General features: G+C 37.7%; 1 protein-coding gene across 6 annotated transcripts in view; it reads right to left on the bottom strand.

Annotated features, from left to right (window-relative positions):
- LMO3 (LIM domain only 3 (rhombotin-like 2)) overlaps positions 1–27281 on the bottom strand; it is a 58320-nt gene that overhangs the window by 30428 nt on the left and 611 nt on the right. The window contains exons 1-3 of one of the 6 annotated variants that reach the window (XM_005866765.2): positions 25921–26181; positions 24040–24106; positions 18608–18821 (exon numbers count right to left, since the gene is read on the bottom strand). In XM_005866765.2, coding sequence (XP_005866827.1) covers positions 18608–18813 — 206 coding nt within the window. In that variant the 5' untranslated portion in view covers positions 18814–18821; positions 24040–24106; positions 25921–26181. Of the gene's footprint in view, positions 1–18607; positions 18822–22805; positions 23341–23709; positions 23882–24039; positions 24107–24806; positions 24943–25920; positions 26182–27281 lie in introns of those variants that run through there. The other 5 variants (XM_005866766.2, XM_005866767.2, XM_005866769.2 and 2 more) reach the window with 5 other exon arrangements.

Below are 27281 nucleotides of genomic sequence, written 5' to 3'. Positions count from 1 at the left end.
GTCAGTGGGGGGGGCGGGGGGAAGGAGACATAGGTACTACTATTTGTAATACCTTAAACAATAAAATTAAATTAAATTAAAAAAAAGTACAGGCAGTCAGAATAGGTTTTGGAGGCACACTCTCTGGATTTGAATCCTTCCTCAACTACTTGCATCTTGGCAACTTATTGGCTAAACAAATTAATCATGCTGTGCCTCAGGGTAGTTGTTGCTACAATGAGTACATTTTTCCCAAAGGGTAAATTAGTTTATATCTGTAAAGCACTTAGTACAGTTCCAGGCTCATGGAAAATACCTTAAATATAGTACTAAAAATATAAGATACGCAAGGGTAAAGGTTTTTATCTGTATTTTTCACTGTGACAGTCCCTATCCCTGGACCAGTATCTAGAATAGAGTAAATCTTCAAGAAGTATTTGTCACCATGTAAGTGACTTTATTTCAATATTAGAACCATCCTACATAATTAACCATCTCTGTCCTTGGTACAATTGAAATTGTTCTATATTTATCTAATAAAAAATAGAGGACAATCTTTTTAGCAGTTTTCCTTTAAAAAGGTTTATTCATAGGCATGCTGGACTCTAATGCTTATCTTTTTTTAAAAAAAAAAGTTTTATTTTTACTCTTAATGAATTTCTTTTCCTCTCAATTCTACTGAGTAACTTCTTTTTGGCATAGAGTAAAACTACAATTCTATTTACCTTGTCTTTTATCTAGCTACTCTGCCAACTGTTCTTATTAATTCTTGAGTTTTCCTAATGATTTGCAAAGAAAATAATTTTATTTTTAATATTTATACAGATACTTAATTTTCTTATCCTGTTACATTAGCTAGAAGAACCTTTAAGACAACATTGAATAAAAGTGACAATAGTCCTGCTTTTAATGGAAATGGCTATGTCAGTATTTAACTGTTTTATATATTTGCTGCTCAGTTTCAGTAAATTTTCTTAATCATATTTAACTAGCTTCCTCTTATTTCTCCTTATCTGGAAGTTTTGCAATGACTGCTGAATTTTATTAACTGCCCACACATTTTTAAATGTTGTCAAAACCTTTTAAGTTTTTATATATGTATTTATAAATAAAATTAGTCTCTATATATTTTATATTATCTTTATCAGATTAAGGTACTATATTAGAGTTATGTTGATTTTATATGTGTTGAGTTATAGACATTTTGAGCTTGAGTTTCATGTGTACCAGTCACCTACAGATGCTAAGGAAGTTGCTAGATATACGTGGCTTAAGCTTGGAGGAGAGTATAGCACTACAGGTAGAGATTTAAGGGCCATCACAATATGAGCAGCAACTAAGACCATGAAGACAAATAATATCCCCCCTAGAGAAAAGTATTCCTCAGTAAGATCAGTGTTCTTTTAAGTGTCTGATGGAGAGGAGACATCCAGAAAAGAATCTAAACTGTGTAGTATGGTTATAGCATCCAAGATAGCAGGAAGCTCTTAGAAAAGAGTAACCAACATTTAAAAGAGAAAAGAAACTATATAATTCCTGATAAAATGTCCATTGGTTTTAGTAATTAGATACCAGGGAGAGAAATTTCGATAGAATGGTTAGTGATTGAAGCCAGATCATAAGTGGACAAGAAGCAAATGAGGCTGAAAAAGTATGGATGAGGATATGAGGATAGATTATTCTCTAAAAACATTGAGCAACAAAGGACTTAAATAATACCAACATATATTTGAGGGATAAAGATTTTTTTTCAGGATAGGAAAGTCTTGCATATATTCGTATGTTGAGGGTCAAGAGTTTATAAAAAAGGAGATAATAAAATACCAAAGGAAAAGAAGATACCTCATAGAAATCCACAGGATATTGAAGGGAATGGAGCTAAGTATATAGAATTAGCCTTAAAAGGAACAAAGATGAGATGAAAGAAGTTAAAGATAAATGGAAAAGTAGATGCAATGTCAATAGTGTTAAGAGGCTGATTTAATCAAACATGATGCTTTCAGTTTTGATGGAGGTGGCAAGGGCATCTTCTGAGAAAAGGAGTCAGAACAACTATCCAAAGAACAGGCCTCAAGGAGAGCTATACATGTTCGGTAGAGCTGTTGAAGGTCATGGGTAAGGATGGTAGCCAAGTACAAATAACTGGCTCAGCCCTTGAGGCCCAGTGAGGGAGAAACCAATTATTTGTAGGGGCACCAATCGTTATTTTATTTGCTTGTTTCCAGCAATATTCAAGGAGTAGAACAGAGGGAGTGGTATACCAATGCCAATTGGCCAGATTGCAGCCTTGGTGAGCACGGAGACAGGAGGACAGATGTGGGTGAGAGGATGGAAGGGGGAGCTCTAAAGATCAACAGGTGGCTTCATGCTCGTCAGGGAAGGACAGCATCCTGATATATTTGACCAAATTAGGAGAAAAAGACCTAACGGGAGGCTGAGTGTCTGAAATGAAAGAGCAGTTGTCATGCAAGCTAGACAGGTAGATATGACAAAGTTTACGATTCCTGAGATGGAATATTTTTCTTTAAGGACCAGGAGTTGTATGTGATCTTGGGGATAGAGGACTGACATTCAGGACAGTTAAGGAGGTTCAACAAGGTAGGGCTAGGTTTTAGATGGGTCAGCTACAAGCCTTTTAAAATCTCCAAGAATTGTGGCAAAGAGAAATGACAGGAGTGAGAAAGGGTATAAGGTAGTGTAACTAGACTGTATGAGTTTCACTGGAAGATGCATTGTTATTAGTGAGTGAAGGTGGCCGTGTGAATCCAAGAGAATGCCAGCTTTTCCTCTTGGCTTCCTCGGATGTGGAATTTACAAGAGTGAAGTAGTACAATGCCACTGTTGACAGCTTAAAGGAAACCGCCTCCTTAAAGAAGAGACAGACTCTAAAGCAATGAATGAAACTCAGTTAAGAAAATGTTTTGATGGAAAAAGCATCTTGGCAAAAGATTGTAGACACAGGAAAGATTATTGACAATGACATGAGGGGCTCCAGAGGATCCAGTGGAAAAAATACCTTTATAATTATTCAAAGTGTGTGTATATATGGGGACACCCTATATTTTATATATGTAACATCTAGACTAGAGAATTAATTTCATCATACCCTCCCTTTCCCAAATTCTTTTCAATCAGTTATCTGAACATGCCTCATGTACTCCCACATCTATTTATTCTCCATTATTGTTCACTCATTCCAACTATTTAAACTGTCTCATTTCAAAAGTTTCAAAAATCATCCTCAGATGAAATAAATAGCTTCAGATAGCATCTATAAATATATAAAAGCCCAAGTGACCCTCCGACTGGAAGCTATGATGCACACCAACCACCAGGGGGCAGACGCTCAACACGGGAGCTGCTGAGCAGCAGTGACTTGGCAGCTTCGATTCTTGGGTCACGCACCCAGAACCAGAGAGGAGGGAGCCCGATTCTGGGGTGCATCACCCGAGAACCGCCCTCTCGCAATCCAGGACCCCTTGGGGGATGTCAGAGAACCAGTTTCAGCTGATCCCCACAGGTCAGGTTGAGGGACCCCACTGGTGCACAGGCAGGGCCTCTAGTAATAAATAAAAATATGCGTAAAAGCCTGGAGAATACTATATGTTAATATACCATGCTGTTGTTAGAAAAGAAAGTAAAATTTGATTTGAACTCCCTAGGAGACAAAGAAGAAAATATGTAAACAAATATATGATTCAAAGTCCTGAGAAAAAACACCATTTAATTGTTTAGAGTCTCAGAAACTTTTCTCATTCTAACATCTGGAGGAAATTTCAACAGTGAGTCTGTTGTAAACAAAGTTCACAACAGCATCCCCAAGACTCTAATTTGTTTTTTGCAATTCTTCAACACAAGCTAATGGTAAAACCCTGATGTATAATTCTTTGAAAATTTCTGAGGAGCCAAAACAATAGGCCTCAAGGTCAAGTGCATCGCTCTCTGGAGCGATCCATGGATAAATTTAAAACTCTCAGAAGAAATAACTTAACATCCAGGTTTTCATAACCCTCCATAAATGCTCTTTCCTTTAGATAACTTTTTAAAAATAAGCATTGAAAAGCAGCATTTTAAGTTGTACTCTCTGGTAAGAACACAGACTGAAGAGGCACCATGGTATGATAAAGCCCACATATGGAACTGAGCAATGCAACTAAAACAGAGAGCCATCGCATGGCTGTGGCAAGGAGAGCTGAGGACCACATCTTCCTCAGCAAACATTACTGGGTCTGCTCCAACACACAGCTGAGACACAGAGGCCCTGGATAATGTGTCTGGACCATTTCACAATATGCATTATCTTCCATGTTCATAGGAAAAAAAATCTGTTGCATAATATTGTCAGATTCAGGTCAACTGAATCCTGGAAGACATCTACAAAGACACTGCATTTCATCTTTGGACATCCTTTCTTGGCTGGACCAAATGCCTCCCAAGGATCATCCTAGGGTATGGAAATAAGACTATACCATCTGGGTAGAAAATGTAAGATCCAATCTTTTGATTCTCCATAGCAGTAGACATTGTTTTTTTTTTTCTATTTCTCTGATACCCGAGTTAAGCTCCTTGAAGCTCAGATTATTTATTGTATTACTTTTGTAACCTTTCTCCCAAAGGAACATGTAATCCATACACAGTTGGTATCAAATATTATTGGATGGCAGATTTGTTTTTAAAATGGTAAAATTAGATAATACATCTCATCTAAATTCATGGAATTTTCTCTCCTAATAATAGAGCCATGTGATAGCTTAAAAACACATGCTTTATCATCATTCAGTAGCAGTTTATTCATTAGAACATTCTGTACTCTTCTGAAATCCAATATATCTCATCTCATCTCCTATTTGGTTATTTTCCTTCTCAAAAGGCCTTGTTACAAATCCAATGCATTTAACTACCAAACTATGCCCATAAGAGTACTTGGACAATAGCTTACATTTTAAATTGTAGTAATTGTGGATGTTGCTGACCTGTCAATCTCAAATATATTTATAAGTTATACACACAAAAATGAAATGAACAAAGTGGTTCAGATTAACCAGCTCTGACTACACATTTTAAGAAAATCACTGGGTGTGCCTAGGAGCCGACGCTAACAATTTGTTACGCACTGCAGTGTTACAGCTTTCTAAATGGTAAGTAACTGTTTAAAAATTCCAAAGCATTCTTAAAATGTTTCGCTTAAACATTTCAGCAATAAAATCTTATTGAACTGTTGCTTTCATTAATTTTCTACAGACTAGAGAGCAAGGAATTCAAGTTACATTTCTTTTTCTTTTTACTTTGCCTACCACTAGCAAATAAACTGGGCCTCTTTTTTTAAATAAACCCCTGGCCTTGAGTTTTGGCCCCTTAATAGTAGCCTACATGGTTGACTGCCCTTGGTGTTAAATTTTCTTAAATTGTATTTCTGTCAGTGTATCATTTTTTTAAGCAATGGACCCTATAATAGCAAGCACTGGTCTGTCAGGAGTGCATTTTAACAGCACGACACAAGTATTTTTCACTCCAGGAGACAAACAATGATATGTATTACATGCGGTAAACACTGCCTTTGGTACATAGGGTTCTTTTTCTCTTAGCATTTATCTGTCTAAAATCTCACAGTGTCCCGAATAGGGGGTCGTGGGGGAGGGAGGACTCCACCTCATATTAATATTGCCGGTGGCTATGGTAGAGCATTAGAAAGAGTCCACGTGCATTGCCACAGTTTTCAGAAAGAAAACCTTGATTTTATATTAAATGACCAGAGCCTGGCATACTAACCCATGTCCAGAAAGCCCTTTTATTTTAAGCAACGACCACATCTCTCTTTTACAACTCTTTTCCCCAATATTGGTCTTCCTGCTCGTTTTATTCACAAGTACCACTACCAAATAACTGTCAAGTAAGCTTACGAAGGCTATTAAGAAATAATATCGCTATCCATATTGGGGGTACACAAACCCCAGACATGCTTATTCAGTTACTTGCATTTCTAGTTCTATTTATTTTGTATCTTATCCTTTTAAACATTGTTTTTCTAATTTAAAAAAAATATACAATGAAATATTCATGATGGATAAATATGTATTTAAATTAAAGGTGCACCCTTAACTCTTAGGAATAAAGGTATATAATCAAAATGTTTAGAGAACACTGTGAAAAAGAATGATCAGTTAAAAGATACTGGCATTCAGTTGTCCTTGTCACCTGAGGAAAAAGATACAAAAATCACAACCATAAAGGAAACCTCGAGCAAGCTGAAATTTCACATATAATTCCACCCTATGGGATATTAAACATAATGCTTTACAAGGCCAAAGAACTTACACATGCTAAAATGTGGAGAGTGTGGGCCTATATTTCAGAAAACTACCAGCTCAGTTGGAAAGAAAATGGCATGTTCAATAATTCCTCAAATGATTCAAATTAACCTTAATGTATGTAAAAATACTATAACCTTCATTTAATAACCCATTCCAGATCGCAATCATCTCCACCGTTAAGTATTTTTTTTCCTGTATGGCTTCAGGTACGCATGCTACTTAGGCATTTCTTCATCTATCTTCTTTGTAGATGAGAAGTTGGTACAGATCTTATTATAGTAGTAGCCTTTCATATTCTTGATTATTTATCATTCTTAAACCTCATCTTAATGTTTCATTTTATCCTCATGTTTAATTTTCAAACTATCTTATTTTCATTACTCAGTGATAGTCTTCATTCATAACACAGAAGCTCACATTGCAGTGTTAGCCAGTGTGTTCAACTCTGTACCTAGGGTGTTTCACTGACGCCCCCTGACAATTCTATGAGTGGGTCTATGGCTCCTATTTACACACAAGTAAACTGAGGCTTAGAGAGGTTGTGGAACTCGCTTAGGAATAAATAGTTGAGATATAGCAGAATTGTGTAGACTTTAACTCTAGACTCTTCACCATTATGATACTTTATATACCTCTAAAACCTAGGGGTTAGATCTAACCTCACCTAATTTGGGAGAACTGGTGTGACTGTTTTTCTTTTTTTTCCTTTATACAAAGTGATATTCAGATAAGGTAAAAACCAGCAGATGAATGCATCATATTAGTAATCTATGGCTAATTGGCCATTAATGATATTTGGTGGAAGTAGGGCAACACCCATGTGGTGGAATAATGAGAAACACACAGTGAAATCATTAAAAATGCACTGTATGTGTTAAAATGAATGTAGAATAAGCTTGTGACTTAGGATCACAGTGAAAAAAAACTGAGCTGCGATGAAAATGAAAGTCTCTGTTTACTGTTCAGCAGATAAATCCTCAAAGGAAAATAAGAAAAATATTTGTAAAAATTTTTCAATCTCCTCAAAATGTAAGTCCAATTAATAGAGAAGACAAAGCATTTAGCAGTTTTAGTCAAATGAGCATATGACCTCTATTCCAAAGGTAATGGTTAGTTTAATAACTACCATTGACAAGATTATTTAAAAACGAAGCAAACTATCAGCTCAAGGTCAAGCAACATTTCCTTAAAATCAAGATTCAAGTGAACTACTTTGGAAGGTGAGAATCACAAAACGGGTTAGGAATATAGGTCTTCAACTCAACCAGGACAAAATGGCAGTTACAACAGATGCCCCGTCTGCCAAAAAGCGTAGGGGAGCTGCTAGAAAAGATGACAGAAAGAAGGACACAGATGTGCAGGGTGACAGCAGGAATTAAGATCTGTAAAGCCATGTAGCCACCGCCTCCTGGGTTTTTGAAAAAGGATGTTTCCCACTTCCTTGTGTATGGAGTCTAGATGGCCGCCATGTGGAATGCTCACCCATTCATATGAGGCTGCTTTCCAAGGCTCCAGGCACATTATCCCAGCAAATCTGCCTACACCCATGGTACATCTCAGCCCGTTTTATAAATACAGGCTCAAGTACTTTCATTTGTATTTAAAGTTTTATTTAACATTTTTCATTTTTCAAAGTAAAGTCAGTTTGTACATACAAATCCCACTCTTAAAAGCAGGAACGCATGTTCATCTTTTAGTTTTGAAGATTAAGGCTTCGCACTTCTTGATGTGAAACTAAAATTAGTGAGCTAGGGTTAGGTTAGGGGTGAGAAACAGAAGCATAAAGAGAACACTTATGTAAGTAACATTTGCCTCATTTCATCAAGGACGCGATTAAATAAATTGTTTTAAACAGCAGTATGTCTTTGACGCATTTTTTTCTCTCTAAATGCTGGATTTGGAAACATTTATGATAAAGCAACTATTTTAAATATTTTGTACTAGAAAATAATTTAAATAAAACTCAGCTTGACTTAAAAAATAATGGAACATTTCACCCTTCAGACCTTGAATAACGGATGTTTCCACTTCAAGAGTTGAAAATTGTCAGCTTTATAAAAATCCACACCTTTGCAATTTTTATTACCTAAATATTCTAAAAATATAAGTTACATTGTGATCAGGATAGAGTTTAAGGAAATCTTTGGTTTTGTTATTACTCTGATTCATGATGTGTTGGCAGCCTTAGCTCAAACTACGGGCATTCCTTTGTATTTCACATTGAAATAGTGTATGTAAAAACAGTCCTTTATCCATTTGAGCAGATGTATATAGATGTGTCTACCTAAACTCAAACATACAACTATATGATCACCTATGAATTAGCAACAGACAGCCAAATGATTGAAACCTGAGGTGTATTTGGGATTCACACTTTATAACTATAAACCAAAGAGGGTTCATGGGGCCAAATAAAAAGGCATTAAGAAAACACTACCAGTAAATAATAAATGAAAAATAATTCCATTCAATTTTGCATGAGTAATCCCAAAGGAAATTCAGTCCATAATAGCCTAATTGAATAAACTTCACAACGTTCTCAAATGGAAGTAGTCATTCCTAGTATCCCCAAAGAATTGGTTCCAGGACCCCTGTGGATACCAAAATCCACAGATGCTCAAGTCCCTTAAAATGATGTAGAACAATGCAAACAGTAGGCCCTTCCATCCACCAATTCCCAACCACGGACTGAAAATACTGTTCTTAATCCTTAATTGGTTAAATCCACAGGTGCAAAATCAGCAGCTATGAAAGGCCAACTGTATTACCATTTCCTTAGAGGACATTTAGAAAAGTTTAGGGACATTCTAGCTTGTAAAAGCAACAGGGGGATATCGTAGGACCACACAGTGGCCGCTCTCACTCACTCTAACCACATTAGCATTCTTGATGTTCCTCAAACACATCAGACAAGCTCCTATCCCAGGCCTTTGTATTGGCTGTTCCCTGTGCCCCGATTGTCCTTCCTATACAACCTCAGGGCTAGCTCCTTCATGTTCTTCAGGTCTTTACTCAAGTTACCATCTCAACAAGGCTGTCCCTGAGTACCCTATTTAGTTTTCAAATCCTTCTCTTTCCATTCCTGCCTTTCCCTCTCTCCCAATCCTCCCCCCTTTCTCTCTCCTTTCTCTCTCTCTCTCTCTCTCTCTCTCTCTCTCTCTCTCTCTCTCAGGCATGTACAAACACACACACATCAGTACAAATTCTACAAACCTCTTATACTGCTCTATTTTTCCTGTGGTGTTTATCATCTCCTAATGTACTCAGTAATTATTTTGTTGATAATCTGCTTCCCTTAACTAGACTATAAGCTCTAATGGGGAGGATGTATTTCTGTGTTTTATTTAGTGTAGTATCCAGGGCTTTGCTAGCTGACTAAATGGTTCCATTTTTAAACTGTTACAGAGATAGCAAAACATGTGATCATAAATATAAACACCAAATAGTACTCACTCATCAAGGACGCGCTGAGGAAGGAAGGGATTCTTGTCGCTTAGCACATATAGAATAATATTTTTTGAATGGGAAAATGGGGCCCAAGGACGCTAAGCATTTTGCAAGGGATGTTAATTGTACCTCTGTTGGCAGTTTAGCAATATCTGTGATAAGAGACGAAACAATGCAAACAGTGTGAAAGTTACAGAGCTAACTCTATCTTACTCTGTATCTAAAATACAACTATAAAGCTTGAAGTTCAGCCTTTATAATAGGACTACCGGCTTACGAAAGGAATTTTACAGAGCTTAAATTTTCCTTATTACTTATGATCTCCACTCTTAAATTTTTTTTCTAATATCTCTTGATTATAACTTTTTCTCATTCTCCATATGAGTTCCATGGGACATAATCAGACTAAAGATCTTATATATTTTTCTGAGTTATTTCAAAGCAATTGTGACTACATCAGTTGTAGAAAATATGCCAAATAACTTCTTTAAATTCTTCCCAAATTTCCCAGACTGACTCCCTTATTCTTTACATAGTAAAATATTAATAACTTTATATGTATATATTATATAAAATCAATTAGAAATATAATATTATACATTCATCTTTTCATAGGAATAAAGCATTGGTACGCAAGTATTTGTTAATTGACTGGTTTCATTTTTAAACTGTTAGAGAGATAGCTAAACGGGTGATCATAAATACAAACACCAAGAGTACCCGCTCATCAAGGACGTCCTGGAGAAGGAAGGGATTCTTATAGCTCAGAACATTTCTCATTTTTTCCCAAATAAATGGTCACAGAAAATACTAGCTTATAAATTTTAAGGCAATTCAATGACTTATAATTTCTTTGTATCATGCAAAGCACAAATTATCCATCCCTCAGTGAATATTTACATGCAATACTTACAGGCTTTAAAATTACGTTCACAGTATAGTGGAACTTCTCACCTGGAAAATACACATCAACCTGCCCATTGAAGCTAATACTCATATTTAGTGTTAGAAGCTATGCTGGCTTTTTCCATTCGTCTCTCCCATCGCTGCCCCCAACCACTCAAGCAAAGGAACAAGTACTGATCACTCATCTTATGCAGTCTAACATGAACTGTTGGTCAGAATATATTTTTAGCGAGCGGTTGATAAACACAATATAATCATAATGCTCAATGCCACCAGGTATTTCAAAGTGTAACAGTTTGGACTCTGCTGTTTTTGGGGAATTGGGAGCAATCTATCAAAGGACATTACTTAAGGGATTTCAAAATCTTTCAAAAACAAGAAAAAGAATAAAATAATTTCAAAAATCATATGCATTTCTGTTAGAATTGCTATAAGAGAAATGGTATTATTCTAAACCATTTGGTATTATTCTTATTTTTAGAAAATAAGAATAAACTAGCAAAGTCGAAAATTTGTTATGTTCCCTTGAAGTTGCCTGATGGGATCTGATAGCATAAATGAGATGGGAATTTATTTTTGTTCTTGCTGATAAGATTACTATTAAATGTTAGCATTAGAGCATTTTATGAAGTTCCATGCCTCCTTACAAGTCCTTGTCATATGTGATATTTTTGTTTACTAAAATGTATTTTATGTTTTTATTAATAGGATGGGTTTAATGTAGACGATGCGTTATTGCATTAGGAATAACAATTCTACTTAAATATGGCTTTGGTATACTCCTCTGCAAATAATCTTTGAATTCCTAAGAGTCTTTTATTTTCCCAGTAGCACAGTTGGAGAGTTTTTAATATTAAATTGAATCATAACAACACATGCTGGTTAGAGTCTAACTTAATATATTCAACTTAATGTTAATTTCCCAATTTCAAATCAGGAATCCGACTATTCCAAGATGATTATTTATCTGAAGAGTAATTTTTCTTGAAACGAGTGAAGTCCACAGCTAGAGCTTTTTGCATTGACACAAAACTAACACTATGGAGGAAAAGAATTCAGCAAAAGACTTAGAATCTTTACATAACTACAAAATAATATTGTTGAGGAGAGAAAGGCCTATCAGGAAGTTTTGATAATATAGGGCAGAAAGCAAAAATGGCATAGTGAACACACAGGTGACTGATGTGTGTAGTCTGTTAATATAATAAATATGTTTGATGATTATAATAAAGGGGTAGGCATGGGTTTCAAATCCTTTAGAGAAAAGTTATCCATAAATATCGATGATAAGGGGCAAGAAAACCTTAATAAGCAAAAAAAAAATTGTTTTAAAGTAAGGAATGAAAATCTAACTGCCACATTTCTTCTTCCCAATGATATCGATGATAAGGGGCAAGAAAACCTTAATAAGCAAAAAAAAATTGTTTTAAAGTAAGGAATGAAAATCTAACTGCCACATTTCTTGCTTCCCAATGTAAACTTCCACTTCAAAATCCATTTCTTGTAAATACCCTGAAAAGGGAAATTTATGGATAATCATGAAACAAAGTATGTAACGATGATAGAAAGAGAAATAGAACAGACAGTTTCAAACTCCATAGAAGCTGAGAAAAAACAGAATGGGGTGATAAACATTACAGGGGAATAAATTTAGGCATTCTGTAGTACTATAAAACTTGTCTTCCTCTTGGAACGGCAAACACCCTGTAAAAACAAGTCAGTGCTATAGTTTACAGTACTAAGAAATTAGCTGGCATCAAGTATCTGGATTTTACAAGTTTCAAAGCCTACAAACTACAGTGATCTGATAAAAGTCAATTATGACAAAAGTTAATATTCATTCTAAGGTTCCATAGGTTCTACTATCTGTATTGCAGCTTGCACATCTACACCTCCAACACTTTAAATGCGTAACAAGGGGAGATTGCATATATCTCTTATACAAACCAATTTAGAAAATCAAAACAAAAGGGAAAAGCATTAAAAAAAAGACATGGCTGCTGTAAATGCTGTTTTAAAATATATCTGGTCAGTGCTGTTTTACTTTTACATCCCTTGTTTTCAAGATCTTGTCCTGCATTTACAATTCATATATTTAATGTTTATTGATAAACTTGAGAAATGTTAGGTAATTTTTTCTAAAGATAGAATGAGGTTGCGGGTAATGACTTTGAATAATAGAAGACATTCTCGTAGGAGATGGAAAATATTTTCAAGCCAAACACCAAAATAAGATTTCAATGCCTCACAGTGTACTGAAAAAAATATATAATGGTCATTTACTAGTAGGTTGTCTCAGTTCTTCTTTTAGGCTATATAACTTTTATGTGAGGCAGGAAACTGAACTAACATAATGCATTTCTACAAGGCATAGATTCATCAAAACCATCTCCAAAATTACTACTTTCAGCATATTTCAAAAATGAGATTCCTTAATAAATTATGTGTATGCAGTCAAAACACAGCATTAAAATTTATTATTAGTCACTTAATGGAAGTTAATGGTGAATTTATAAATGAAGTGCTGGCTTACTTTGATATACTCTAAGAGCAACCAAAAATAGATATTCTTTTCCAGAGTTCTATGTATTTATAAAGTGCAAAATAAGCAATTTTAGCAATTCTCAAATGTAGGTCTTCCAGATGCATTTAATCCTAAGTATACTTGTAGAAACAGAATATTTTTCTGCTAAGTCAGGTATGTCTAACTTATCCATCTTATGTGTAAAAACTATCCTGACTGAAGTATTCCATGCTTTATAAAAAGATAAAAAAACAGTAAAGATATAGAAATAGTGTGAAATATTTTTGTATTTTTAATAATCTTGTCTAGGGAGGGGGTGGCTTTGTCAGTGAAAATATCTAAAGTCTGTCAAACAAAAAGCGACAAAACTAAAATAACTACATTAAATAATCACTCGCTGAAAATGGATGACTCATAGATTTAAAGACAGAATGATATTGGAGACAAATTTAGAAATAATAAATTCTCTGTGTAGATGAAATATTTTTAAAAGTTTATTGAAAAGCAGTTGACACTGAGGAGGTCTGGTGTGAATCCATCGATTTTTTTCTAAAGTGAGGGGCTCCCTCTAAAAGTATTTTACAAAAGGAAATTATCACTCCTGATTTGTAATGGTCCATGAATGGTATAGAGTCTAAATTATTTAAAATATAATTTAATAATGCTTTATGATAACAAACAGAAAAATGGACTTAAAATTACAACCTTTTATAAAGCTACAAATAAAGATAATTTGCAAGGAATATAACAGTGTTTTTTTAAACAGACCATAGAGTCTAACACATTCATATGTCAAAATATTTCATAATACTAAGATTAGCTTAGACATTTAAATATGGTAAAAGTTATGACTATAATAAAGTGTTAGAAAAGCTTCAATGAAACTTGTAGAGAATAAAAAGGTTATTTGGGAGGTCTAGTTCATATAAAAGCTTAAATTTTCAGAATTTAAAATAAAAGTTATTTTTCAAATAACAATAATTCACTGCTTTCCGAGGAAGATGTTTTCAACTGCCTAATACTAAAAAGATGACAATGAAGCAAAAAAAAATGAACAATTTATTCAACATTTAAAAATTGTGAAGTAACTTGTCAGATAAAATAATATTAACAACATATTCATGTTTTCCTTTAAAGCCTTAATTATGTACTAATATTAATTGAACCTTATGTAAAAATTTAGAGGCACCAGGTTTGATCTGTGTGAAATAAAGCGATAGCTAGATTAATGTTTTATGCAGCCATTGCTTTTAATGTTCTATTTTAAAGTTACTATATCATTATATTAAAGCATTAATTTGTAGTAAGCACAGCAACTTCAAACCGTTTTTTGTTAATTGGCAACTCTGATGGAGCACGAAGCATCACTCTTTCTCAGTAGTTTCATTTTAAAGAGATCATCCTCACATATAAAAATAGAAAATTGCATTAAAATTTATATAAGACATTTTCAGCTTCTCATATAGGAAGAGCTGTAAGTAGTTTCTATGGCATATATCACAGCAAAGAGCTTTGAGTACATTCTCTGTGTAAGACACTTTTCATAGAGGTAAAAGATACAGCCTATATGGACTTAATGCTTGAAATATACCACAAGTAAGAAATTTTAAGCTTAACAAAAAACACACCAAAAATTACCGCAAAACTTAAGTGATAGATTCTGATATCCTTTACTGCCATCAAGTTGAAAAATATTTTGCTATTTCTCCTGGTTCTGATTTCTTATCACTTGCCACAAAAATCTTCATTCTAAAACTCTGGTTATACATTAACTACTTCATTCACATTTTCCAAACTGAAATAAAGATGATAGTGTGGTAGTGAGTAGAGTCCTATAAACACCATTACTAAATCTTTGCTAACTTTTATACAATAATTGTTAATCTACTTTAGGCAGTCTATGAATTTTAAGCTCTAGTTCAAGGTACAAAGATGCTGCCATTCTAATTGGTCATAAGTTCATCTCTTAATAATATAAAGTTCTAAATGTATTGGATACATTTTTAACAGATACCTTTCTACATCTTGACATATAAAGATTGATGGACAGATTGACTTCATAGTTTAAGTCAGAAAGTGTGTTAATAGAGGTAGTTTTTGAATGTCAATCCTTCTGTTCCTTTAGGTAATGAATGAAGGCGGAGGACAGTCCTACAAACTGTCAAATTCTTTCATCAGATCCGTGCATTTTATATTCTAAAGAAGAATAAAATACATTATACCAGCCCCATTATGGAAAATGAACTGTTCAGATTCGAAACTCAGCATATAAGCTGTAAAATGTTTTCTTTTTCTTAAGTATATTAATTGTGCCACAAAGGAGAAAAAAAAATCTGAAAGGAATCAAATTGATCACACTCATAGTTTTGATAACCCATAAGAAATATCTTATGATTTAAATTTGTGTATTCATTACTTAAAGAACTTGTAAAAACAGGTCATCACTATCATTGCTTCAAGCAATGCAAAATAAAACATTAGAACTTTAGGAATCATTGTTCAGAATTAAAATTGTTTTTTTTTTGTTTTGGTTGTGTGTGTTTTTTTCAAAGAAGTTATTAGGAAGTTAAATACAATTGTCAAAAATAGGTTGCTCTTCTATAGATATGAAAAAAATTCTTTAGACCAGGATAATGCCTATAACAAATAATTTATTAGTACAGGTAAACAATTTTTTAAAATCATTTCCTATATTATTATTTAGATGCCCAGGAACGTAGACAGAGAAATACAGACCTGTAAGTTATGTATGGCCTGTTTGATGCTTCAAAGAAATTATGTAATATCCAAAGAACAAAAACAAAACTACGCCATTTTTAATAGGATTTAAATGGTTAAGCACTGGTTATGCAAAATACAGACAGGAAATGTGCAGAACCAGGAGGGAAATAGCCACAGAATACTACTTGTTCACTGGTCATATTGCACATTTTGTATAATTGTTAAATGATTAGATAGTCACAATTTTAGGTACATATCCCTTTTTTAATTAGTTATTTCATCCATTACCTAAAAGTATGCCTTTCACACAGCAGGCATTCAATGAACATTTTGGATGACTATTTGTACACATTCGAAGAAATTAATTTGTAAATAACATTAGCTTGATTGTATTTGCCCATTTCACATACAGAATCAGACTATTTCAATGTGCCAGAGACATATGCTGTTGAACATCCACACAATATCACTGAGCTACATGCTTCCCACATAAAACTAAATACCACATCTGTGGCATAATCTGTAATACATAATGCAGTGTTTTTACTCACATACCAATTTCTCATTTCACTTCTACAATTTTCAAGTGTTGATGAATTACTAGTTGCCAAAGAAGTCACGTTATATAAAACAAACCTTCAGTTTAAATAAGGAATAAGCTTGCTGTTAACAACTTAGTTTGAAATATTAACAACCTTTAGGCTGTTAACATAACAACTAGCCATTAATGTGGTAATGACCAATTTAAGAGGAAATTGTACCCTGAGAAATGAAAATATTGACAATCAGGACCAGGTTTTATATCTGAGAGAGTATGAATGTCTAAAAATAAGTTAACAAGCATTAAAAGTTTAAGCCTATCAGAAATTTACTAAACATTGTATTACAAAGGGCAACAATATGGACTCATTTGAAAATTTTTTTCAACAAAACACGTACTTGAGATATCAAAGCAATTGAACATCATATTTTATTACCATAAGGAAGAATAAGTCCAAGGTTACTTTCTCGCTTGCTATTATATTGACAACTGCAAAACAGCTTCACTCAAGACGCAGGTATTTCATTGGCAAATTTATATTTTTAACTTAAAAATTCTAGGTACTTTCAAAATTTTCTTTAAATTTAACTTAATTCTGTCTTTACTACTTATTAGGACGCCTTAACCTTGCCAGACTCTATAAAACGACTTATTTTGTAATTGTTGCAACATAAATCCACTGGAGACAGTACAATTGTAAACAAAAGTAAAAGTCAAAAAGATTCAAAAACCCATGACTTATTGGTTAGTAATGGAACTAGGAAGCAATGTGAAGTCATTAAAAACAAAATAAATGCTGTATATAGAAACGAGGCTCTAATTCACAATGAGCGGAGAGGAAATTTTTATTTCAAAAAGTTCAAAGACTGCAGTTCTAAGAGAATTCACACAATAAATTAATTCTGGTTAGTTGTGCCACCACAATGAAGGAAATCCTGGTATAAAGAGTCACTTCCCATTGTTGGCACCTTGCATGTATTTTGAGCAAGAGAACGCAGAGAAGGAGTAACAAGTGGTCATAGCCAGGGGGCTGTCAGATGAGGCAGTCCTACGAAGGGGAAGACTAGAATTTCAAAAACAGTACTGCATTCGCCCCCTTGTAACTATTATTAAGCAAACAGTAATTTTTTTATATATCAAAGATGAAATCGGACTGAAAAATAACTGGATTCTATAGCAAGAAGCACTACATTTCCTAGAAAGTACCTCTCCAAATAGCTAAGATGGTTAAGGAGTTACCACCGACTGATAAATTTTGTGTCATAAGGGGGGACAATTAAAAATAAATCTCTTAATGTTAGACTCGGAACATGATTAATCATATCAAATATGAAAACCCAAATGATGCCATATATCACTTCTCTAATTTGATTGAGCCTGCTTTATTAATATAAGTAATGTGCAGCCGAATCAAGTCACAGAGTTCCCTGGAAAGCAAAATAATCTTCCTTTAAATAGAAGTCCATGTGTCGAGTACTAAATGCTGGGAAACAAGTTTAGTCAGCTCCATGGCTTCATAAGCAAGAACATCTGTCGGGTCCTGAAACTGTCCAGATGTTTGCAGTGAGGACAGTGGCTGTCATTTCCCCACAAGGATGGCAACGGTTACTTTGCTAATTTCCATACAGCTACTGGCAAGTCTGAGGCTGTTCACGCTCAGTGATATCTTGCTATGACCACTTGGAACGGCGTGGGGGAAAGACGTATTCACACTTTGGGAAAGTTTTCAAAATTGGCTAATAAATATACTAATAAATACCAGTTGAGAATCTCTAACAGATTTTCTCTGACAAATCTGAAACAGAAAGACAGCTGCATATTTCGTGTTCTGCTCGGCCCACCTTGTCGCTTATGGTCTAATAAAAAAAATGTATATGCTGATTTCTACCGAATACGTCCTTGATATGAACATAACACCACAGGCAGTCGAATGACCTACCCCTAACGAGGAGCAACCAGGCAAGCCAAATGGAAACCTTCCAGATACTGTGTTTTGTTGGCCACTGCTTAAGCAATAATTTGCTTAACAGGCACCTGGCAACATTTTGAAGGCTAACAGGTCAACATCCTTCAGGACTATCGGCTGGCAGTAAGGAAATGAAACAAACCAAAACAGACACTTACAAAAGTACTTTAAAAGGGATCCAGTCATCACTGGTGTGCAAGGGTAAGTCCTACCTCAGATAGTCTCTGCGACAAAGGATGAGATTAGCTTTAGTGTACAGGGTGGAGCCCACTTCTCCCAAACGGCAGTCGCAGCAGGCACACTTCAGGCAGTCCTCATGCCAGTATTTGTCCAGTGCCTTTAGAAGATACCGGTCCTTGATCTTTCGGTTGCAGCCAGCACAACCTTTCGGCTTGGTGTCTGGCTGGACTGAGAGCATTTGTATACCTAAAAGGAGACAAAAACAAAAACAAAAAGAGAGCTGGGACGACAAGACAGAGCCATAGGATGTCAGAAGACCTCAAACAAGCTAAATATTTCAGAGTGCCTCCTTTAAGGAGTGTGAGACTCTCTCTTTTTAGGACTGTACTAAAATCAAACTATATTCTGGACACAGAGCGCCTCAAACTTTGTGAGGTTCTTATCAAATCATTTCTGAAGTCGTACATGTAGAGTGGTGAAAGTAGTGAATTCATGTTGGTCCCAGGAAAAGGACACTATGTACACGAAGTTAAATAACATTAAATAATTGTATAGTGTCGCCATTCTATACACAGGGCGGTTCCTTTAGGGATAAAATGTGAGCAAATGGCTACCAATCTTAAAGGAAAGCTATTTAACAAAATAGTCCATGCAGACTATAAAAGTCAAAATTGGGGGGAGGGGTTTATTGATTAAAAATTTCACTTACTAGATGCCTGATGACAGAAGGAGAGTGTATCCTAATGGGATTACACTATCCTTACTTAGAAGCAAAGATGCTTGTAGTTAAGTACACAGTACAGTCACCCCAAAAGTTCACCAATCCTATATTACTTGTTTGCATCCAAATACTTCCTTCTGTGCCCGTGATATTTCAAAGTATTCATTATGTTAAAATAAAAAAGTATACTCTCAAGCATCATTCAGTGCCTGTATTAATGGCAGATTACCTAACTATATACTACTATATATTCTTATATAAAACTGAAGTATAGGATTATGTAATTTATTACCATTCACATGCACATATTTATAGAAGAAAACAACAGAAGGCAAAGTCTGAATATATATATATGATATATATATAATTATACATACAGAGATAAATGTAATATGTACAGTACATATATTATATAATGCTATCCTAGACAGAGGGACATTTCTATATTTTTAAGATATATTTCCATCATAAACAAGGAGTCTAGCTGGGTTTTACAACATGACTAAAATTTGAAAGAACATTCGCCTGCGTTTCTTCTTTCCTAATTCCCAGCTTTAAAAACAACCCTGGACTAACTATTCAGAGCCTCCTATTTATTAAATAACTCACTTGAAGCACTGTAAAGTGTCACAGGCATCCATCAATTCCAAAGTCCCTCATTTTACAAATTAGGATACGGAGGCCTAAGAGAGGTTAAGGTACTGGCTCAAAGCTGAACAACAGTTAAAACACTACACTTGGTGGCCTTCCCACAGCCTAGCGATGCCATTGCTCTATCCTGCTTCCTCTCCTAGGCACAAAGTTCTAAACTTGGACACGGAGGGATACAAAACACCAAATGTGCATGCACTTGAAACAGTGTCAAGAAAAGAAATGCCAAGCCCTAGTCTTGAACATTTCCTGCGTGCTTCCCTCCTCCAAAAGAGTTAAACCTCCTTCAGCTTCCTCTGATGCCTTGTGATGAAGACTTCGCCTCTATTACCTTCACTATCTTTTTCTTTTTTTAATCACACCGATAAGAAAGATCAAGGCACAGTATCCACGCAGATGGATAACTTTCCTAGCTACAAATATTACATGCACTGTACATAATACTGTTATGTTGAACTTCCATTAGAAAATAACTTCTCTGGTTAGAGGAGTAGAGTAGGCAATGGCACGGAAGAAAGCAGTGTGGCTGTTCTTTCTGCGTGATCTGCGTAGCTGTGGTCTCCGGAGCTGCAAACTAGCAGCTGGCTTTGAACAGAAGAGCAGGTGGTATTCCTATAGCCTGCTTTCTGCTCCTTTTCTTTGAAGGAGCTGAGGGGCTAGTGTAGATTAATCATAACCCTTGATAGCTCTGCTAAATCTCACTCTCTAGAACTTCTAACAAATGAAGTTTCTTTGATCAGAACTAGTTACTGTCTTCTAGCAAGGTTCCACAAGGATTAAATCCCATTAATTATAGTACAGATCTCACCCTAGTGCCTCTTAATCATGCACCTAAGGGGAGGGAGAAATTTTGATTTACTAAGTGATACTCTGGATTTCATTATTGAAAACATCTAGAGATATATTATGAGTGGCCAGTCTCATTATCCAGTTTCTAAGGCAATTATTTTCTATATCACAAAGCTACATTTATTTTGTAAAAATCCTTCTTAGTTGTAGCTAAGCTATATTTCTGAGTTGTGTTACCACCATCAAGCCTGGAAGGTCAGCTATCTTTTATTCAAAATGCTTTGCAACCAAGACAGGGAATACCAACATTTGGCACAAGCAACACTACCCTGCTTGTCTTCACAAAATGTTTTTGTTGTGTTGACATTTTAATTTAGCACTCAGAGGCCAATTAATATTTGAAACTCTTGCATTCTGTTTGGCCTTGGGCGGAAAAGGAGTTTGATATTTTACACTCCACCCCGGAGCCTTCTTTTAGAGAACATCCTCACATTTCTCTTGAAAGGGAAATCTTTTCAATACCATGCAACTTTACCAGCTGTAGGAAAAGAACTATTTTGCAGTCACCACTTTGCCACGAACCTAAAAGGCATCAAGCAGTCAGCAACCTCCCCTCACCATCCAGAGCACAGGTCTGGGTAGAGGTACGTGTTTGGAGCTGAGAAACATGGCACAAGTTGCTCAGAGCACATCAGGACTCATAACTAGTTTAAGATTGGCATGTAAATTGTTCTGAGGGAAATTCTTATTGCCTCTGAGACCCTGCCATTCTGAGTTATTTGACAGTTTAAGGGAAATCATAATTTTAAAAAAAGACATAAATAATAGCCTGTGCAGTGTGGTGTGCAGAAATAAGTAGAACCATTTCATTTAAACTCTGGTGAGCTTTTAATTGCCCGGATTGCATTGTGAGGCGGCCTAACGGTTGATTGCCTCCATTATGTTCCCTTGTTCTGTGCCATTCATCCGAGCAGTCTCAGCTTCAGTAGTTAACACAACAAAGTAACCACAACTCCACAACACACAGGGGTTTAAAAAAATAATCATAATAAAAGATTTGCAGCACTTAGACACAGTCTTTTATATTTTTGGACTAACTACCCATACTGAATGGGAAACATTTTGTCCCCGTCGGAAGATTCACAGGGAACAATTTGGGAGAAGGAATTGTTAGAGGGAATACATAAAGGGGGTTGGCAGAGATGAGGTGCCTCAGGAAGATGCTAAAATGGGAATGCGGGTTCTGCAGCTGGGAGCAGTGACACAGATTAAAAGAATTTGGCCAACACGGCCTTTCGATTGCCAAGAGGTACCAAACAAAAGATTTTCTCTCCTCCTGCCCATCTTCATCCTCTCCCAGCCCCCAGTCCCGATTGGAGAACTGGATTGGGCCTAAAAGCTTGTTTCTCTCTGTTCACTGGCCCAGAGCATCCCTACAGGCTGCAGCCCCCTAAGGGACAACAATGCAAATAGATGTCCCCAGATCTCAGGCACTGGAGCTGCTTAACTCTGTTCTGCCCCTTCAACTCACAACCACCCCCCTCCCCATCTTTCCACCACCCCTCCCCTTTTTGAGCAATGGAGCTGGGAACCAATTTGATTCCCTTTTTCTCCAATGCAGCTGCAAGGCTCAGAGATACTGACATTTTTCCACTCTTATCAGTTTAATTACAGTTACCATGGCAGCAAAGTGCTAGTGCTTGGCAAAGGCCAACAAGAGATTTGCAAGACTGAGTTCAATTTTGATGCAGCTCACATGCAAAATAAAAAAAAAAAAATAAGAAACATACATACACTCTAACAAAGAATCCCTTTGCGGAGTTATGCTCCAGCCTTTTGTGGGGGTGTCTTTGCACCCACACAGGGGTGGTTTGCAAAGAATGTAGCAGTTATTTGTTGCACCCCGCCAGATTAATTGGTTTAAGCAGGCCGTCTTTCAAAGCAGTTACCACAATAATATTTGGGATCGTGCAGAAAGACACAAAAGCAGCGGAAGAGCCGGGAGGCTTTGGAGCAGCCAAGAGTGCCGAGTGCCGGCAAAGTGCATCCATGGTAGATGGTAACCTTACCAAAACTTTTCTCCTTTTTCTGCATGAGTTGCTTTAGGCGTGCCTGAGTTGCGGAGGCTTCGCATGGAGCACCGAGCCCAAAGATAGGCGCCGAGAGGGTCTCCTTATTTAGCTCGAGGGCGGACCTGGTGCGCAGCCTACACCGCTGGAGGACCGACTATTGTGAAGCCACTTTGGGAGCGGGTCGGAGTGGCGGCAGGGGGTGGGGGAAGGGACGAGGGCGGCCAGACGAGACGCGGCGCACACAGAGAGCCCCCTCGCAGGGTGGCGGTGTGCAAAACGATGGCGAATGACAAAGCCACATGCTTCCCTAACTCTGCCCATAATCCTGAAATCCCAGCGGCCCCTTTGAGCTTCGCGGTAACAAATGGATTTGATTAAACTGTCACATGCAGCGTTAGCATAGCATATCATGTTCAATATGAAAAAGATCATAAATCTGAGTTGTATTTCATAACAGCTCTGTGGGAAGTTTTTTTCTCCCCACCCAATAAAAATGTGCTGCATCGGTTTGAATCGGGACCTATTAGGACATAGGCACCCGGTTCCACGGAATCTCACTCTTCTGGCCACTTCTCCCCGACCACCCCCCTCCTTCCCAAATAGCCACTTTTCCACCTCGTCGGCGCCACGCTGTGTGATGGCAGAGTGGGGAGAGGCAGAAGTGTCAACAGGAACCCAAAGGCTGTTCTTTCAACTCTTGGGGGTAGGGGGTGGGGGTTCATGAATTCCAGCAAGTCAGGAGCAGAGGGCTCCCCCGAACCCATCCGGGACCGAATTCCTTGCCTAACGGGCCGGACCGGAGCGAACCTGTCCTCATGCCCAACTCTCCCTGCCCCTCTGTCCCCGGGGGTGAGGGGTGTGGAAATGCTGCAATTCGGCGTGAACTTTGACTATTACCCACTCGAGTCGGACTTGAAACATTCCGCGCCGCAGCCGCGCTCCCTCCTTCCAGCCACAGCTTCCGCGGGCATTTCATGTCTCATCATAAAAATAATGAAGCCTCATATGATTTAAGCAAAACCGTCTCAGCAGAGCTGCAGCCCGAGCAAAAGTTGCAGTGCGGAGCCGGGCTGCAGCTCCAGTTTATGCCTCATTAGGAGGCTCGGGGAAGAAGAAGAAGAAGAAGAAGAAGAAGAAAAAAATACCCACATCCGCACACGCACGCGCGCGCCCGCAGACACACACACACCGCAAAGCAGCCGCCGCGTGTGTACACAGTCGCCGCACTTACCTTCTCAATTAAGCGATACAGGGGGAGGCGGTTCAGAAAGCACAGTGGCTGCTTTGTAGCGCTTCTCCTTGGGAAAGGTCAAAAAGAAGCATTGTTTGAAAAAAAAAAAAAAAAGAGGGGGAGGGAATCTCTATTTTTTTTTTTTAAGTTTACAATAATGAGGTCCTCAAGGATCCGCCAAGTAATGGTGTTGATCGCATCTGAGCCACAGGTGTCCTCCTTTTAGGCAACCGCAGTCCGAGGCGGTCTCTCTCGGTCCTGGCTCCAGACAACTTACCCCCGCAGCACGCCAGGAGCCGCGCTGAAGGCGGCCGGGGCTCTCAGCTGCAAAATGCAATCCCTGCCCAGCCAGACCTCATACAGCCCGAGAAAAGGTCACTCCGTTATTACTGAGCCGGCGGAGCCCTGGCAGCGCTTGTCAAGACCACAGAGAAGCAGCTCCCTTCCGATTGAAGACTATTTACCTCTCGCCCCCACCCCTCCCCTCTTCTCTCCTTCCCTTCTCTCCCTCCCTCGCTCGCTGGCTCCCTCGCTCGCTCGCTCTCCTGTGCCTGTTCTGCAGCTCAGTCAAGTACAGCCGCCCTCGGAAAGTGGCAAAGCAGCCGCGAGACAGATCGGGCTTTGTTGCTAATTTCCCAGGGTGAAAATTTACAAGCCTGCGAGTGCCGTCAGCACAGCCACATGCATATGCTGCTCACAAACGCTGGGGACGACCCCGCGCGCAAAAAAAGTGACCTCTGCAGGAGGCGGCTCAGGAGGGACCCTACCTCCTGGACCCGTTCAAAAGAAGTCCTGCGAAGGAGCTCCCAGGAAAAGAGTGGGGTGCCTAAAATAACCCCGGCGTTTTGGGAGTAGGTGGACACATTTAAAGCAAACTATTCCAAAGCCTTTTCTGACGCCGCCAATTAGGGGAATTAAAAGAAAAGCCAGGGAAGCAAACTGCTACCAGAATACCCTGGGAAAGCACACAGCCCTCCCCTTTCATAAATGTCTGGGGGTGGCTGCGGTGGCCCGGTCTCTGACTTCCATTCATGAACTCTCGAAAGTCGCTGCTCCGCAGGCAGGTCTGCCACACGAGTGGCTCCAGCAGATGACACACTCCCCTTCCTCCCCTACTCTAACGGCCCAAGCACAGGCTGAACGTGTTCCCCATGGACCAATACTCCCATCCCCCTCCCATCCCCCATTTAAACACTTCCTGCAACTACTTGAATTTCTTCCCATTTAAAAGGTACATGCCGGAATGAAAAACACCCAAGAACACCCATAAACATGTTCTCATGACTAACTTGGCCAAAGAGCCATGGAGTGTCTTCATAGGCTTGTGTTAGAGGCCTGGTCAGATTTTTGTTTTGTTTTTCCTTCTTGATGTAGGTCCCATTCTCCCCAACCTTTTCTCCTCTTAACTTTACATCTGTAACGGCCATTAGGAGCTTTAAAGTATCTTATTCTTTTTTTTTTCTTTAGTTTTCAAAATGGAAAGTCATTATCTCTTTTTGGCAACTATCTTAGCATCCTCCCCAGATTCTCTAAAGCCCGGTCAAAGGTCAAGCTTAAAAATAGTCCAGATTTGAATGACCCTGGCTGAAATGTTTTAAAAGGCCAAGAAAGATCCATTTGTTGAACTCCAAAAAAACTTTTTTTATTCTCAGCACCACCGGTTTTAACCTAGTTCTAGTTGTAAAAATAAGTAAGTAAGTAAATAAATAAAGGCAGCCCCTCCCCCATGAATACTTAGGCTAAATTATGCTCCTCTTCATATAGAATGGTACAACATTGATAACTGATTTTTATCCCTCCTCCTTTTTTATAAGCCCATAATAATAGAGTATGGAGTTTGCTTTCCTCTCCCTTTAAAAGGCAACAAAACTCAGAACTAACCTGAAAAATAACGAAAGTCACAGACGGCGGATTAATGAGAACCCCTTCAGATGGTTTGTTCTGTACATAGGCTGATTTCTTAAGTTTGGCTTTTCTGGCCCGTGTCAGCAGGCACACACGCACCTCACCCATCCACACAGCTCCCGCTGCTGCACCCCACCTCTCTGCTCCAGCCACTCTGAAACACCCCAGTGTGTGTGTGCATGTGTGGTGTGTGTGTGTGTCTCATGCGCTCTCTCTCAGCCAATGCACTGAGAAGAAGAAGAAAAGAGGGAGGGAGGGAGAAGTATGTGTGGGGAAAGGGAGAAATAAAATCAAAACAAATGGTACAGCTAATGAGGACAATTAAATTAATTATGTTCAAGGAGATGAGATTTTTTTTCCCTCCAACTGTATGATCTGTTACCCCTCGCTGGCAACTGCTGCTCTGTAATTCATGGCAACTGATTAGTGCATCTATGCAAATCTTTGTTTAAATCATTCAACTAATTAAATGATGGGATTATTCCTCTGCCTACGGTGACATCATTCGCAGTAATTAGTACTCTATTTGGACTGTGGCAGTAAGACTCTCGATATCAACACCAACCTGCAAAGACATGAACCACTTTGTCACCTTATTTTTTTTTAAGGGACAAACACCCAGATCTCTAATTGTGTTTCCCACCCACCCCCAGCGTCCCCCCCAATCTTTTTTTTCTCTCAGTTTTACCATTTACCCCACACTTGTATGGGCAAGCAAGGGAAGAGAGAAAGAGGGAGAGAGAGAGAGGGAGAGAGAGAGAGAGAGAGAGAGAGAGAGGAACTTAGTGAATAATATGCCAAACCACATGTGTAAAGGAATAAAATGGAATAGTTAACATTCAGCTCCATGCCATTCATTTTCCCCTAAAATGTAATGATAATTAGATGGGTCATAAAATGCTCTTCTTTTCATTATGACTGATGAAATGCATTAAAGCTGACAGGGTATTACCTGACAGTAATTAGGTTTTGTCATGAATTAAATTATTTGAAAGCAGGCTATCTCCCCAATCACGCAATTTACAGCAAGATTTTTTTTTAATCTGTGCTACAGAAAGAGAGAGAGAGATAGAAAATAGCAGTTTTTCTCTTCATAATCATATGAATTATTCACAGAAAAAAAATCATCAGAAAAAACCCCGTGCAGATGAAGAGGCTTGCCACTTAATGTACTGCACAGATGTGATCATCAGCGGTTGCCGACAATGAAATATACAAGTGCACACAAAGTGATCTGGTGAACAAGAGGTGGAATTTAATCATCTTCTGCTGACACTCTGCGAAAAACACCATTAACCCTCAGCAAACCCCCTGTTTTCCTGGCTCCCCCCCCCACC

This window comes from Myotis brandtii, unplaced genomic scaffold (assembly GCF_000412655.1).
Source record: "Myotis brandtii unplaced genomic scaffold, ASM41265v1 scaffold237, whole genome shotgun sequence".
NCBI classification, from domain to species: domain Eukaryota; kingdom Metazoa; phylum Chordata; class Mammalia; order Chiroptera; family Vespertilionidae; genus Myotis; species Myotis brandtii.
This window is presented reverse-complemented; position numbering and strand designations above follow the sequence as displayed.